This window comes from Lynx rufus, unplaced genomic scaffold, assembly GCF_022079265.1.
Source record: "Lynx rufus isolate CCGP_SWC_20201006 ecotype Redwood Valley unplaced genomic scaffold, mLynRuf1.p SCAF_3, whole genome shotgun sequence".
In the NCBI taxonomy this organism is placed as follows: Eukaryota; Metazoa; Chordata; class Mammalia; order Carnivora; family Felidae; genus Lynx; species Lynx rufus.
Window position 1 is genome coordinate 8,861,441 of NW_025814845.1, and position 15,408 is coordinate 8,876,848.

Here is a 15,408-nt window from a genome sequence, read left to right on the forward strand (position 1 = left end):
GAACCAGCTGTGCTGATGAATGCATTTCATACTTCCGGCCTCCAGAACTGTGGGAGAAGATACTTCTGCTGCTTTAAGCCACCCACCTTGTGTAACTTGTTACAGCAGCCTTGAGCAAATGACACAGTGACATAATCGATGTCTATAATATAGGTATGTGTTTCAATAAGATTAGAGTCAGATTTCTGAAATCACTTTTATTGTTCACACACACACAACTGCTATTTGCTGGATTTTGCCTAGCTACAAGTCTAGGTTCCCAAGCAATGAAATGTGACACAATTCATGCCTTGTTTTGAAAATTAAACTGGAAATGAATGAATGTAATACATATTGGAACTTTCATAGAAGGCTCAGATGATTAAAGCAAAACTTCTGGAGAGAAAACAAAACAAAAACCAAAACAGTTGTGAACGCACACTTTTTACTCTTTGGCGCATCAGTGAGTGTTGCATACAAAAATCACTAAACCCTGTAAACTCTGGAAGGGAAGGTTTCTTTTCCAGTATTCAGAGACGCTGTAGATCAAGAACTCGTGCCGTTGGATCTGTTTAAAAACTTTGTTCATACAGTCTGAGTGGAATGATGTCTATGAAAACCAATATTACCATTTTCCATACTGTAACAAAAATAAATACACCAAAAACACCATGTTATCTCTAAGATGAAATATTCACATTGTGAGCTACAAAGGCAATGCAAGGGGTCACGAAAAGCACGTGACCATTTGTTAAATCTACAAAGAGAGTAAAAAAGCTATATTCACATTCTGCTCCCTTTAAAAACCAAACACTGAAACAGCCATTTTATATATTAATAAACTTAACCTATAAAAATATCATTAATTTAACAAGTATTCCTTCAGTGCCTTGTATGTGCCGGCCCTGTTGTAGAGGCATCAGCACGGATTTTTATCTGGGCATATCTAACGTTGTCATGTAATTTTAAGATGCTATTAATTCCGTTTTAAAAGTCCATCACATAATAATAAAGACCTCCCCAGTCCCATCTTAGGAATATGGTTTTTTTAAAAAAAAAGAAAAGGCTTACTTTTTGACGGATACAGTTTCAGCACTATAAAATACTAAAAAGGGAGATACAATTATTGTTTTTAATTACGATCACAGCTCGACAGCTGGATCCCCCACATTTGTTTTTACCCTAATACAGACACTACCCAAGTAAATTCAGGAGAGACACACATCACGAAGGAGGTGAGTGGCGTAAAACATGAAGCATAAAGGTATATATATACTACAGAGTCAAAGTGAAAACTAGTAAACACAGCTATAAAGTAAAGTGCCAAATCCCCAAGACAGAGGAACTGCAAACAAGAAATAAGAAGGCTGGTTAAGGACACTGAGAAGATGAAGCAAGAGGGAGAACAGTTAAAACAAGCATGAGAAAGGTACAAAGAAGACACCTGACCAGAGTGACCCCCTACTTTAAAAAAAGACCAAGTTTAATCTCATCAGAGCTCGTTCTGAAGTCAGTGCCTCTTAGAAAATGACCCCCCTCCCCCAGCCTCTGTAGAAACTTGTCTACTTACTCCTCATACACATCCTCTGAATCCATTCGACGATAGTACTTGGCCAGCTTTACAGCAAAAATGAGAGCCGGCAGTAGAAATACGGTGGCTTTTCCTATGCCGAACCAAAATAAATTCTAGGGAAAAAAAGAAAATCAGGAGGATCAGATGCCTCAAGACGGGAAAATGGAAAGCAGCAGTTGCTTTTTTCGTTTTTCTGCCATTGTTTAATGAGGTTTAATTTTGTTCATTGAAACCATTTGTAAATGCAACGGGAGTCATCTACTGTGTGAAAGGCTACACGTTGCTGCAATTCATTAAATCTCTCCGAAAACCTTGACTCGATCCTATTATATTTATTTTACAAATGAGGACCAGTGGGAGCAAGTGGGGAAGCAAGGGTTTGCATCTAGGACCCCACCAGATGGCGTCCCTTTGCTGCCTACGATAGGAGCATGGCGGACCAGCAGGCCTGAGCTTAATCCCTTTTCTGAGTTGTTTGACGCGGCTAATTCACCTTTCTGGCTTTGCTCTGCATCAGAACCGCGGGACCGTAGCATCTTTATCCCATAACACTATTGTGTGGAGAAGGCAGGACCGGCGCTCGGCACCTACTAGGCTCTCAACAAACATTCCACATTTAACTTAACCAAGCTTAAGGGCAGATCATAGGCTGCATTCAACCCTATTTTGCTTAAAAAGCATGTGAAGGTATTTTCAAAAGATAGTTGCTAACATTCCTAAGTCAGGCTTCACACAGAAATCTGGAGTCACGTCTTTCTTGAAAAGTCTTCAAGTTCAGTCTCATAAACTGAGCCCCCATCCCCACAAGGCAACACCAGCGGCCGCTGGGTGGTGGTTCTTCCATCAAGAAGGTCCGCGTTTGGTTGGGGCCTGGCCACACCACTAGCTTTTGCAGGGGTGACGCCCAACGCTGTTTAGCCTTATCCACCAATCAGAAGAGACGCAGCTGGAGACCCCGACGACACCATACGCCCTCCAGTGTCTTACGCTTGGCCTGTAGAGGTTCGGGTCTATGGCCGCTGCCTTAGGGTGATGTTGTAGGTAACATCAGGACAGCCTCCCCAGCCTACCGGGAGGCAAAAGGCAGCTTGGATGTGACAGCGGCCCTCCTCCGCCGCCCTCCAACCCTCACAGCTCAGCCACTGACGTTCTGCCTTCCTCCGGACAGAGCGCACTGTCGGATGGCAGTGGCACCTCTTGGCCCAGAATTTCCAGTAAATTTGTTCTCCTTTCCCCATGTGTTCTTTTATTGGTAGATTTCTGTGCATTCAGACCTCGCTTTGAGAGGCTTTAGAGCTTTATGACAACCAATCCTTTTACTGGAAGCTGCCATAATTCTTTCAGGAACAATCAAGGTATAAAAGAAACATGCTGGGCAGCCTGGGGTCCACTTTCCTGGCAAAATCAATGCCCAGAGCTCTTTCTTACTATTTTAAACCACCTCGCTACAAAGCTCCAGCCTCTAGGCCTCCCTTCCACTGGTCCTCAGTTACTGGGGGAAAAGCCTCGACAGTTGGGTGATTTGACTGGCTGGGGGCAGGCGGTGAAGACCGAAGGCAAGGAGATCAATTCAGAATCCACCAGGTTAGGGGCACCTGTGTGGGCTCAGTCGGTTCCACGTCCGACTTCAGCTCAGGTCACAATCTCGTGGTTCATGAGTTCAAGCCCCGTGTCGGGCTCTGTGCTGACAGCTCAGAGCCTGGATCTTGCTTCAGATTCTGTGTCTCCCTCTCTCTCTGCCCCTCCCCACCTCATGCTCTGTCCGTCTGTCAGTCTCTCTGTCTCTCAAAAACAAATAAACATTAAAAAAAAAAAAAGAATCAACCAGGTTAGCCCAGGACACACCTACAAAGCCATCAGCAGGGGTCCAAGAAGCAGCACAAAGGGGTTAGGGTCTGGGGAGGAGGGAAGCGGCCAGGAAGCCAAACCTTGGGGTCTGCATGGCTAGAAGAGGACAGGAGCGTCTCCATTCAGGTGTGAAAGTCCGTCCAGCAGATAGATGGGCACGTGGATGTGGGACAGGGAGATGACAGACGGAGCAGTACAGATGCACTTGGACAGACAGATCGACGACAGTTGATTATCATTCATTCAACTGCCTGTGCCAGGCAATATGCCAGATGACCAGGTCTTTTTGTTGTTGTTGTTGTTTTAAGTTTATTTATTTTGAGAGTGGGGGGAGAGGCAGAAAGAGAGGGAGAGAGAGAATCTCAAGCAGGCTCCATGCTGTAAGCACAGAGCCTGACACGGGGCTTGATGCCACGAACGGTGAGATCATGACCTGAGCCAAAATCAAGATATGGGTGCTTAATCGACTGAGCCACCCAGCCGCCCCTGAAAGTATCCTAACACGTTCATCTCAATTTTAGATCTCAGGTCTTGGATTCTACAGCTGTTAACAGACCCAAGCACAGAACTATTTTATATCATAGGGTGTACTACAATCTGCAAACAAAAAATGAAGATTGATGAGTTTACTGTGTTCCTTATTTTGAAAGATGAAATTTCACCATTCTTACCATGGGGTCGATAATGTAGCTGCACAGAAAGACGTCAACAGCAGAGTCTAAAGCGGTGGCCACGGGTTTGCAGGCTGCAATTTTCTCAGTAATCTAGGGGGTAAGAAACACGAGTGAACTTTGAGGCACATGCACAAAAATCCACAAGAATCAGACATGCCATTTATCTTTGACCTATTTTCACCAAAAGGATCTCTACACCCTCGTTGATATGGAGCAGAATGCTGATTTCTACGGATGAGTTTGACAATGTTTAAAAGCAGGTACTTGAAAGCAAGATGCTGATTCTCTCTGCCTCTCGGTCTCTGGTTTCTACACTTGTTTTATGGAACCATAACACCCACCCTTACGAGGCTCCTGAGAGAATGAAGTACAAGTGTCAGGTCCAGGGTCTCGGGCTGAATTTCTTACCCGATCCCTTTGAGATCTGACAAAGGATGTGGAAGAAAATGGAAAGCTAATAAATCAATAATTATATATTTTGGACCAGGGCTTGGCAAACTCTTCCTAGAAAGGGCCAGAGAGTAAATATTTTCTACCTCGCAGGACAGACCAAGACATTTCTGTCGCAAGTGCTGGACTCTGAAAAAAAATGGTGAAAGCAGCCGCAGATGATGTATAAACCAATGGGGGTGGCTGTGTGCCAATAAAACCGTGCTACCTGCAGACCCCATTTTAGAAGACTGAAAACTAAAATAAATAAGGAAATAAATAAATAAAATTAAAAAAAATAAGAAGAAAATAGGGGCGCCTGGGTGGGTTAGTCGGTTGAGTGTCCGACTCTTGATTTCAGCTCAGGTCCTGATCTCAGGGTTGTGGGTCAAGCCCCACTTTGGGCTCCGTGCTGAGCATGGAGCCTGCTTGGGATTCACTCTCTCTTTCCTTCTGCCCCTCTCCCCCCACTCACACACACTCTCTAAAATTAAAAAAATACATTTTTTTTAGAAGACAGAAAACTATGTACTCATTAATGAGTTTAAAATAAACACGTTTAATAAATCCCAAACAGATGCTCCAATCCCATTGACTTACGATAGCTATAGTCATGCGTTTTAAAAAACTTTGGGGTGCCTGGGTGGCTCAGTCAGTTAAGCGTCTGACTCTTGATTTCAGCTCAGGTCGTGATCGCATGGTTTCGTGGGTTCGAGCCCGGCATTGGGCTCTGGGCTGACAGTACAAAGTCTGCTTGAGATTCTCTCCCCCTCTGTCTCTGCCCCTTCCCCACTCTTGCAGTCTCTGTCTCTCTCAAAACAAATAAATAAACTTAAAAGAAAATCTTAAAAAAAAAAAAAAGAACCTTTGAGTACATACAATGAGCTCGATGTTATCTCGTTTCCTTTATTGGTTGGTAAACCTTCCCTTTTTCTTCCACCATCTATACCTTCCAAGGCAATCCATGTTAACAACTTCATTTTCACCAAGCTCAACCAACCTATCTCTTTCTTCATAGGCTTTTTCACTGTCGGGTTTTTACAAAAACTGGGGTTGGAGTCATACTCTGTATGCTTTCTGCATCTTGCTTTTCTCCTTTATTTATAACCCTGTGAAAATCTCTCCTAGCCCCACAGCATAGCTCTGATCCATTTGGTACCAACAGTCACCCAATATTTCCATGGCATGGCTCTCGTGTGACTTAACCATTCTTGTCCAGATTCCCTTTGGTTTCAGGGTATTTGTTTCATATTCTGGGTATGGACGTGACTAAAATGTGGTTCCTTGATCTGGTGGAGGATATGCACAGGGTCCGGTGGCCGTGGCGGCAATGACGGTCACGTATCTCTTCCGCCGCTACTCACCCACGTGTGCACACGCCTCATGCCAGCACTGAGAGGACCCTGCGGTCTTCCCATCTGGTTGGTGGGAGGTGTCAGCACAGACATCAGGAAGCTGGGCCTTGAAGGAGAACCAGATACACGAGGCCCAGATGGTGGGGACTAGAGGTAGGGACTGGGGAGGGGGGTATGACACAGAGGAAATCACATGGAGAAGTGTGAACGTTTCAGAGAATCAAGCAGTGGGGTGTGGCCGGAATCCGGGGTGGGGCAGCAAAGAGGGAGGAAATGGTTGGTAGTCTGGGCTCACGCGGCCAAGGGCCAGGAATAGATGTGAGAAGCTCATGACAGCCTGGAGGTAGCCGAAGATTTCCTGAGTCCCCAGACTTCTCAAAGCCCGTCTTGGCTAACAGCAAGTAGCCCAAGTGACTCAGCCCAAGTTGATCAAGTAACTCAGCGGCAAGCATCTCCCCCCCCAAACCCTGCCCCAGTGGAATAATCCTCACAGAGGGGAGCTGGCCCAGAGCCCAAGATGACAAAAGGCATTTTCCAAGACACTATACTTCTCCACAAGCTGGCTGCTGGGAGCAACGTGCTGCCTTGAAACCACCGGAAACTTCACTCTGCTCCTCGACTTTCCTCTTCTAATGTATTCAGGGAGACCCAACTGTTGTGGACCGAATTGTGTTCCCCCAAATTCGTGTGTTAAAGCCCTACCTCCTGCTATCTCAGAATGTGACTGTATCTGGAGGTAGGGTCTTTGAAGAGGCAATTCAGTTAAAATGAGGTCATTAGGGTTGAGTCCTAATCCAATGTGACTGGCATCTTTATAAACGAAGCGGAAATTTGGGCACAGACATGCACAGAGGGCAGACCTCGTGAAGACACATGGGGAAGATGGTTGTCTACGACCCAAGCAGAGAGGACTCTAAAGAAACCAACACTGCTGACACCTTGATGTCAGACTTCCAGCCTCCAGAATTGTGAGAAAACAAATTTCTGTAGCTCAAGACACCCCTAGTCGACTGATCCACCAACAGCATGGCAGGCTGAGCGCTGCCCAAGCCACCATTGCAAAAGAAGCTCACAGTTCACTGGGGAGACACAGTCAAGTGTGGCCAGAACTCCTATAATGGTGAGCAAGGGAGCTGAGGGACGATGTGAGGGGCACTTTCTCCCGCTCGGTGTCAGGCCCGAGAAGGGGTCCAGCATGGACAACCCGTGCTGTGTCTTACGCCACCTCCCATCATGGTCCCTATTCGAGGTCCTCGACTTATCTCTCCTACCCAGTTACTAGGATTTTAATTTTATCTCCTCCTGATTGTATCCGACAACATGGCCATCCTCACACATGGACCTCTTGTGTTCATAAAAGAGAAAGTACTTACTGAGATTTTGACCCACTGCAGATAGCGTTCAAAGTATCCTACTATCGTGTTCCCATACTTCTGACTTTCCTGGAAAGAAATCGAAGGGTAGGAAAACCGTTAAAAGGATGCTATAGTTACGGGCACACGCCCACTTACTGGCATACATATTTTTTTTTAATATGAAATTTCTTGTCAAATTGGTTTCCATACAACACCCAGTGCTCATCCCAACAGGTGCCCTCCTCAATACTCCTCACCCACCCTCTGCTCCCTCCCTCTCCCCATCAACCCTCCGTTTATTCTCAGTTTTTAAGAGTCTCTTATGGTTTGGCTCCCTCCCTCTCTGGATTTTTTTTTTTTTTCCTTCCCCTTCCCCATGGCCATACATATTTTTTAAAAAGAAAACTTACTTCAACAATAACCGAGGAAATACGGGTTGTGAGGAAGTCCTGAGCGGAATCCAAAGAGGAAAGGGTATTGGTCACTTTCATCTGGAAAACACAGCAATCGACAAGTGTCACGTGACGAAGGGATTTCACTAGTTTGCCTGTCGGTGCCCGTGCGGTCAGCTCAGCCCCATCCCACGACGACCTGCTAGTCAAGAAGACGACTGAGCCGGCCCAGCCCTCTGAGGGCAGGGGGACAAGAGATGTCATACTGAACACTCACTTTGTGGCAGACACTGGGCTGGGCCCTTGATCCAAATCGCCTCCCTGAGTACAGGAGGTCCCCCTTATCCACGGTTTCCATTACTCAGGGTCCAGAAGCAAAGATCCTCTTTCTGATAGATGGTTAGAAATGCTGATAACAGCCTAACGCTCTCTCACATGCCTACCTCATCCCCCGGTCAGGCATTTTTACCACGTCACATCCTCGCAAGAAGGGTGAGTCAGAGATTTTGAGAGTGGGACCACATTCACATAACTTCTAGTACAGTACATTCTTAAAATTGTTCTATTTTATTATTGATTATTGCTGTTAACCCCTTACTGTGCCTAATTTGTAAATTCAGCTTTATCGTAGCTATGCACGCACGGGTTCAGTACTGTCCGTGGCATCCGCTGAATGTATCCCCCATGGATAGCGCGGGGGGCGGGCTCTTGTGCTCACAGGCTGTAGGAAGGCATTATCAGGCCCCCTTCACAGAGGAGGTGGCTGACCCTGCTTGATGTCACCAGGTTGGGGGCATAAGAGCCCGGATGTGCACCTAGTTCCTTGACACAGGTAAGAACTCCGACATGGCAGCTTGGTGCAAATTAAAAAGGTGCCCTTTCTGTTCTGCCCGGAGACCTCAGGGTACCCAGCTTGGCCAGTGGGTCAAAGATGCATTTCCACCCCAACTCGCCCCCCCCCACTGACCCCTCGTGAAGGGCAACGCGCAGCTCACGCTGTCACCATGAACGTCCAGATGCGCAGGATGGCAAGGGACCCGCACACAGTTACCGGTCTGTCCCAGGCTCCCTTGGCCCAGGACACACATGTGTGAAATGGCAACTGTGACGAGAGGAACAGTGACGGTCCCCAAGCCGAGCAAACCTCACAGAAGAGCCTTCAGGGGAACTCAGGGTCTCCCGTGCCAACAAAGAAGCAGGCCCAGGGCTGCCCGGGGAGTGTGCTAACTACTAGCGAAGTTGCTCACGGTTCACGGGGACATGTGTCACACAGTCACACGTGGCAAGAAGCCCTGTGACCAAGGTCTGCAAAAAGAGCTCAGAGAAAAGCACAGGGAGGAACGAGGAACGTGGGATTTTCGGTTGTGGGCTGACATCCCCAACCTCTCACGGGCAGCCCAACCCGCTCAATAAAGAGAGGTTTCCTGAATTGCCCATTGGCACTGAGGGTACCAGACAAACACATCGTAGCCGTGGAGCTCGGTTTCTGTTGTGGGGGTGTCTGCAGTCTGAAGGACCCCCTGTGGTCGACTGTATTAACTGTTCCTGACTGCTGATACCTTTTGAGCTCTGGCTTCTCAGCCCAAGATGATGGGCCTGGCAGCCTCACTTGCTTTGGCTAATGGAACGCAGATGGAGCGGCCGGTTCTAAGAAGTTGCTTAAAAGGCAGCTAGTGTTTCTACCTCGAGGACATGAGGTGGCCCAGACAGGAGCTGCTCCCTCAGCCTGGGTCTCTGGGCGGGAAGGTAGGCGGACAAGCCCGCAGTCAACCCAACGGTGAGAATGAGTCTGTGGTCAAAGGCACTGGATTTTGTAGGCAGCATTAGCTCAGTGAGAGTGGCCAGTGTACCTTCTGAGCTTACATTCTACACATCAACTCACGGCTTTCACCTGTGTATCCAAGGTGAGAGGTACTTGCAGGGAGCAAATGGTAGGAAAACCCAGTTTGCATTTAAAATGGGTGGATAACCAAGCTTTAAAAAATTTTTTTTTTTAATCTTTATTTATTTTTGAGAGAGAGAGAGAGAGAGAGAGAATCTGAAGCAATCAAGTTCCAGGCTCTGAGCCATCAGCACAGAACCCAATGCGGTGCTTGAACCCACGAACTGTGAGATCATGACCTGAGCCGAAGTCAGATGCTTAACTGACTGAGTTACCTGGGTGCCCCCCGCCCACTTTTTTTGGAAATAAAGTCCACTCACAAATGTGGGGCTTGAACTCATGACCCAGAGATCAAGAGTCATGAGTTCTACTGGCTGACCTAGCCAGGTGCCCCAAAGGATTTTTTTTTTTAACTTAAATACTTGTAAAACCATTATCTCTGAAAGGCTGTGTGTGCTTTTATAATAAGACCCCGTGGCAGAAAAGGAAAGTAAGTCCTTACCCCCAATCCGCTGCTTTTTTGTTGAAGTTCCTTGATGCTTTGGTATACAGAGCTCTGGTGAACAAGCATACATAATATTTTCCAACTTATTACACGAACATTGTGTCTCCCTCTCCCCCTCCCCCCCCGCAGCCAGCCATCAAATACGACTTTACTGTGCAATATAGATGCAAGTAACCATGTGAGCCACACAAACCTCTGGTGTAAGAAAAGCGGAAGAAGAATAGCAGGATCTGTATTCTAGAACTTTGAAGGGCAGCACATCCCACACGAGGTGTCCAAGAGACCACTCGGAGTAGGGTTGGCTCAAAGTGGCAGGCGGTAATTACAAAAGTCTACCCTGACTTCCCAGAGTAGTTCCGTCTGAATGGTTTAGGTCAGGAATTGGTAAAACAAAGGCCAGATAGTAAATATTTTAGGCTTTGTGGGCCACGCCGTGTCCAAAGACTCAATTTTGCTCTTTTAGCGGAAACCGGCTGCAGTCATCTGTAAATAAGAGGGCATGGCTGCGTTCCAATATAACTTTATTTACAAAAACAAGCAATGGGCTGGATTATAGTTTTGGGGCCATAGTTTGCTAACCCTAGGTTTACATCATCGGTCACCTGTACACAGCAATTTGCCTATTTGTAGACAGATCGCCTCGGCTCTGCAAACGCCCAGGAGGCTTGTGTCTACTTGAAGGAAAGCCGTTAAGCTTAAAATGTTAACAAACTTGTGCTAGGCATAAACAAACAGAGCAGAGAATTATGATGAGTGCAGCACACATATTAAGAAAATTCAGTTTTCCTTCTGAATGCTCCAATGAGTTAGAAAGTCGGGAAGGAAGAGAGAGAGAGAGAGAGATTGAAGTGGTAGAAACTAGTTCTAGGAGGTTCCAAAGCTGAAGTCAAGTGAACTCGTGTGCTTCTCCAAACCTGAGCAAGCTGACTCTGTAACAGGTCTCCCACAGCAGTGTCACAATAATCCCTCCTGTTTACAGAGTCTCTCTGGGACATCAGGGCTTTCGTCTCCAGGAAACAGGTTAACAGGAGGGCAGGAACCGTTCCCCCCATTTTCAGATGAGAAAATGGAAAATCCTAAGACTTTGGGGAGGTAGAAGCAGGGTCTGGAATCAGTTCCGCCTGAGTGCAGAGCCTGTGTTCTCTCTCTGCTACAAACTGCCTTTCCGGCATTTGGGAAAGAAGCCAGAAGGCAGCCGGAAGCAAAAGAAAGGGGAAGTCACAACAGAGGCTACGAGAGAGGAGACCGGGAACGCGGCCCATCGGATCAGTGAACGGAGCTAAATGAGGCAGGGGGAAAAGGACTTACCCTTGCCTTCCCATATTTCTTGGCAGGGTGTGGAGAAAAAGAATTTGAAAGTAAGTGCGAGCGAGTTCAGAACACAGACATCATCACCCCAGCCAGGTGCCTGGCTTCGGGGGCCTATCGAGCCGCAGGGAACCAGAGCATAGTGTGTGGGGCAAGCACGGAGTTGACCTACCTGGTCACACCCAAGTGGAAAAGGCAAGGAGATAAAGCACAAAAGGAGTGGGTGGTGACATTGAAAATCTGTCTTGTTTAAAGCCCAGCTACTATCATCTATTGATTTATTGATTTTTAAAAGTTATTTATTTATTTTGAGAGAGAGAGAGAGAGAAAGTGGGAAGAAGGGCAGAGAGAGAAGAGAGAGAATCCCATGCAGGCTCCGTGCTGCCAGCGCAGAGCCTGATGCCGGGCTTGAACCCACGAACCACGAGATCCTGACCTGAGCTGAAACTGAGTCGGACGTTCAACCGACCGAGCCACCCAGCCGCACCAACTATCATTAATTTTTAATTCCTTAGCCTGAGGCCAACTGGATTTGACCCCCGCGTGAGGTGCAGATGCTTCCTTAGGCTACATGAAAGCCACCTAGTGACATGGGATTTGCTCGGGTCACGGGGAAATACCGGAGGTTGTCGAGTGTTACCATTGACTGTTCCAAAGGGATGACTTCGCTACGGTGAATCGTCCTAATTGTCTGTGCATTGTTTTTCAGGGACTGTTTCAGACTTCCGTGGGGCTGCAAAGAGAAGAAAAGAAACAAAGGTAAACACCACCTTTCCAGACTTTGGAGCGCTCTCTCTAACCACAGGGGCTCGGGGCAAGGTAGCTGTGACCGACGTGCAGCCCTCCTTGTATGCTGTGGGCGTGGGGCCCACCGGACGTGGGGCAGTGCCAGGACACCCTATTTCAAGTCACAGGACTGTGAACTCTCAGTGGCCACCAAACCCATCAGCCTGTCCTGAGTGCCTGAGGCTGTGCTCTCTTTCTCACCTCCGCAAAATACAGCCACTAGAAAGCCATTTCACAGCAGCGATAGCCCCGTCTCGCAGATGAGAACAGCAAGGCTCAACTGAGAAATTTTTCATTTGACCCACACTTAAAAAGTGTTTAATATACTATCGCGTGACATATTAATGGGCTCATTAATACATTAATGAGCAACTTTATTGCTTCTGTTTTACAGATGAGGAAACTAAGGCATGGAGGAGCGAAACATCTTGTCCAAGTTCCCATAATTAGGAAGTGGCTGGGCCAGGATTTAAATCCCAGTCTTCCTCCTGAGCCCAGGTTCCTCATGGCCATGCTCTGCTGCTCCGTTCATGATAGCCATTTAGTCACCGGCCAGCAGGGGAAGTGAGGAAGGGAGGCTTACGGGGCTTAGGTGGCGTCTTTGCCTTCCGTTATCCACCTGTCACTGGCGATGCAAAGCACCAAATGGAAATCCCCCTCCCGTGTCCTCAGTTTCCATTCCCTACACTGCAAGAAAAATGGCACGCATGCGTGCACTTGCACATGTGTTTGGTGGCAGAGGGGTTGATGGGGTGAAAACAGAGCTGGTGCTAAACAGTGAGGGCACCCGTGCCACCAGCAGAGGTCGGGAGCAGGCGCGGGCACCCTGACGCCACCCTGGAAACGTCCACGTGCTCACCGACTTCCGGGCACCACAGCAATGGCTGCTGGTGGGAAGTCTTGACGTGGACACGAGACACATCTTTAACCAAAGCTTACTTGTGGTGTACGGGAGTGAAGAATAGTACTGACATTTGACACCTGTAGTGATTACAGCATTTAAAACCATACTGTTCGAACTCACCAGATGGTTGGCTTTTACTTCTAGATCATCTGCAAAGGATAAAAGGTTCGCTTTGGTGGGGGCTTTACTCAGCTGCAAAAGAGGGGAAAAGAACTGCGTCATCAACGTGGGATTTTTAAGCCTTAACGGAATCTGATAGACAACATAGTGAACCATCGTCCATGGCCATAAAGGCTGGAAACTCTTACACAGGCGACTTCGGCTACATTCTTATTTATACATGTAAAACCAGATTATTTTTATCCAACCACATCCAGCCATAAGAAGAAATCAAGTGCCGATCCATGCTATAATGGGGATGGATCTCAAAAACTTTTAGCTACGTGAAAGGGGGCCTTTTAAGGCCATCAGACACAAAAGGTCACATGCCTTAGGATTCTATTCAGATTCCATTCAAATGAAATATTCAGAATAGGTAAATAGATGGGTGGTTACCAGGGCTGGGGGGTGGGAGTGTGTGGAATGGGGCTTTCTTTTGGAGTGACGGAGATGTTTTGGAGCTGGATAGAAATGGTAGTTGTGTAGCACTGTGATTATACTACATATTAATGAATTATTCACTTTAAAAGAGTTCATTTGTGTTATATAAATTTCACCTCAGCTTAAAAAAAACCCACCCAAATTAAAAACAAACAAACAAAAGAAAAACAGAAAAACAAAACAAAACCAACCCACGGGTATCTGCTGTGATTTTCCCCAAAAGATCAAGCATGAACTCATGGTCTCACCTCAGCCAAGTAGATGTTATAATTTATGGCGTCTATTCCTGAAAAGCTGAAATCCATAAGGTTTTTTCTTCCTGCCTCATCCAGCAGAACGATATTGTCAATATTTACTTTCATATTTTGAAAGTCATTGCTTATGTTTCCAGCATGCTGCATGATAAAAAGAAAAGTTATAAATAAGTCCATTCTTCAAGATAGTCACATACTTAGAGCTTTAAAAGAGCAGTAAAATGACGAGGGACAAAATACACAGACATGCCCCTGACTGACATTTCTTCCCGGTAACCTTCTCTTCCCTTCCACCCCTTCCCCGCTTCCCCGGCTCCTTCCTTATGCCCCACGCCACGCACTATGTGAGGAGGTCGGAGGCAAAGCAAAATAATATTCCATCTCCACCCTCAAAGTCCTCAAAGGAAGAGGCAGTGTCATAATAAAGCCACATGAACTGCATCAGGACACCAGGCGCAGGAGACAGCCTTCAAAGGTAGGGGACTGGGGAGGACACCAGAGAGGAGGTGGCTTCTGAATGAGTCTTGGCAAATACAGATGCTGAAAGGGGCCAGGCAGGCTTCATCCCAAGGGAAGGAGGCAGCACACACTGGACTCGGGTGGTGGGGGACACTTGAGATCATGGGGACACGGTTGATGACTTGGGGTTGTCCTAAGTGGCAGTCAGTAGTTTTAGGCAGCGTGTAGTGTCTGAGTGTCCCTAGTGCTCTGTCTCTGGTCCACAGAGAAAATGAAACATGGCATGATGTCAGATGAGTAGAGGGTATCTAGTTAGGGCTAGATATTTTATTTATGTATACATGCAAGGAATATTTAAGAAGGATAATCAATACAATAGAAAATACAATGCAATACAAAATTTTGTATCCAGCTTTTTTTTCTTTTTATTATATATAGAGAGAGCACAAGTGGGGGAGAGGGGCAAAGAGAGGGAGAGGAGGGAGAGGGAAAGAGAGAAAGAGAGAGAATATCTTTAAAAAAATTTTTTTTAATGTTTATTTTTGAGAGAGAGAAAGAGAGAAAGACAGAGTGCGAGCAGGGTGGGGGCAGAGAGAGGGAGACAGAATCCAAAGTAGGATCCAGGCTCTGAGCTGTCAGCACAGAGCCCGATGCAGGGCTCGAATTCACGAGCTGTGAGATCATGACCTGAGCCGAAGTCAGATGCTCAGCTGACTGAGCCACCCAGGTGCCCCGAGAGACAGAGAATATCTTAAGCAGACACCATGCTTAGCACAGAGCCTGACTCCGGGCTCCATCCCATGACCCTGGGATCATGACCTGAGCCGATATCAGAGCCAGATGCTCAACCACTGAGCCACCCAGGTGCCCCTGTATTCAGCTTTTAATAAACCTCTTCATATCTGAAAACTGCCAGGCCGTCATGGTTTCATGGTGCTTCTGGAAGCCTTCTGTGATGCCTCAGTGGCAAGCTGTGGGGTTTGGGGAATCACCTCTTTCCTCGGTATCTCTTGGTATCTGCTTCCATTTGGAAGCCCAGAAGAAAGAAGTCTCCTTAAGTTCTTTCCTACAAGAAGGCCAGAAGGCCTCCAGATGTGGGGAGGCG

The 15,408-nt window shown here is 47.0% G+C and overlaps 1 protein-coding gene across 4 annotated transcripts in view; it reads right to left on the reverse strand.

Annotated features, from left to right (window-relative positions):
* Positions 1 to 358: 358 nt before the first annotated feature.
* PROM1 (prominin 1) overlaps positions 359 to 15,408 on the reverse strand; it is a 103,659-nt gene continuing 88,609 nt past the window's right edge. For 2 of the 4 annotated variants that reach the window (XM_047091639.1, XM_047091635.1), the window contains 10 exons: positions 13,839 to 13,985; positions 13,111 to 13,182; positions 11,941 to 12,033; positions 9,990 to 10,043; positions 7,624 to 7,704; positions 7,232 to 7,300; positions 4,072 to 4,164; positions 1,550 to 1,665; positions 1,051 to 1,074; positions 359 to 619 (listed from right to left, as the gene is read on the reverse strand). In XM_047091639.1, the coding sequence (XP_046947595.1) occupies positions 565 to 619; positions 1,051 to 1,074; positions 1,550 to 1,665; positions 4,072 to 4,164; positions 7,232 to 7,300; positions 7,624 to 7,704; positions 9,990 to 10,043; positions 11,941 to 12,033; positions 13,111 to 13,182; positions 13,839 to 13,985 (804 nt within the window). In that variant the 3' untranslated portion in view covers positions 359 to 564. The remainder of the gene's footprint in view (positions 620 to 1,050; positions 1,075 to 1,549; positions 1,666 to 4,071; positions 4,165 to 7,231; positions 7,301 to 7,623; positions 7,705 to 9,989; positions 10,044 to 11,940; positions 12,034 to 13,110; positions 13,183 to 13,838; positions 13,986 to 15,408) is intronic. The other 2 variants (XM_047091640.1, XM_047091636.1) reach the window with 1 other exon arrangement.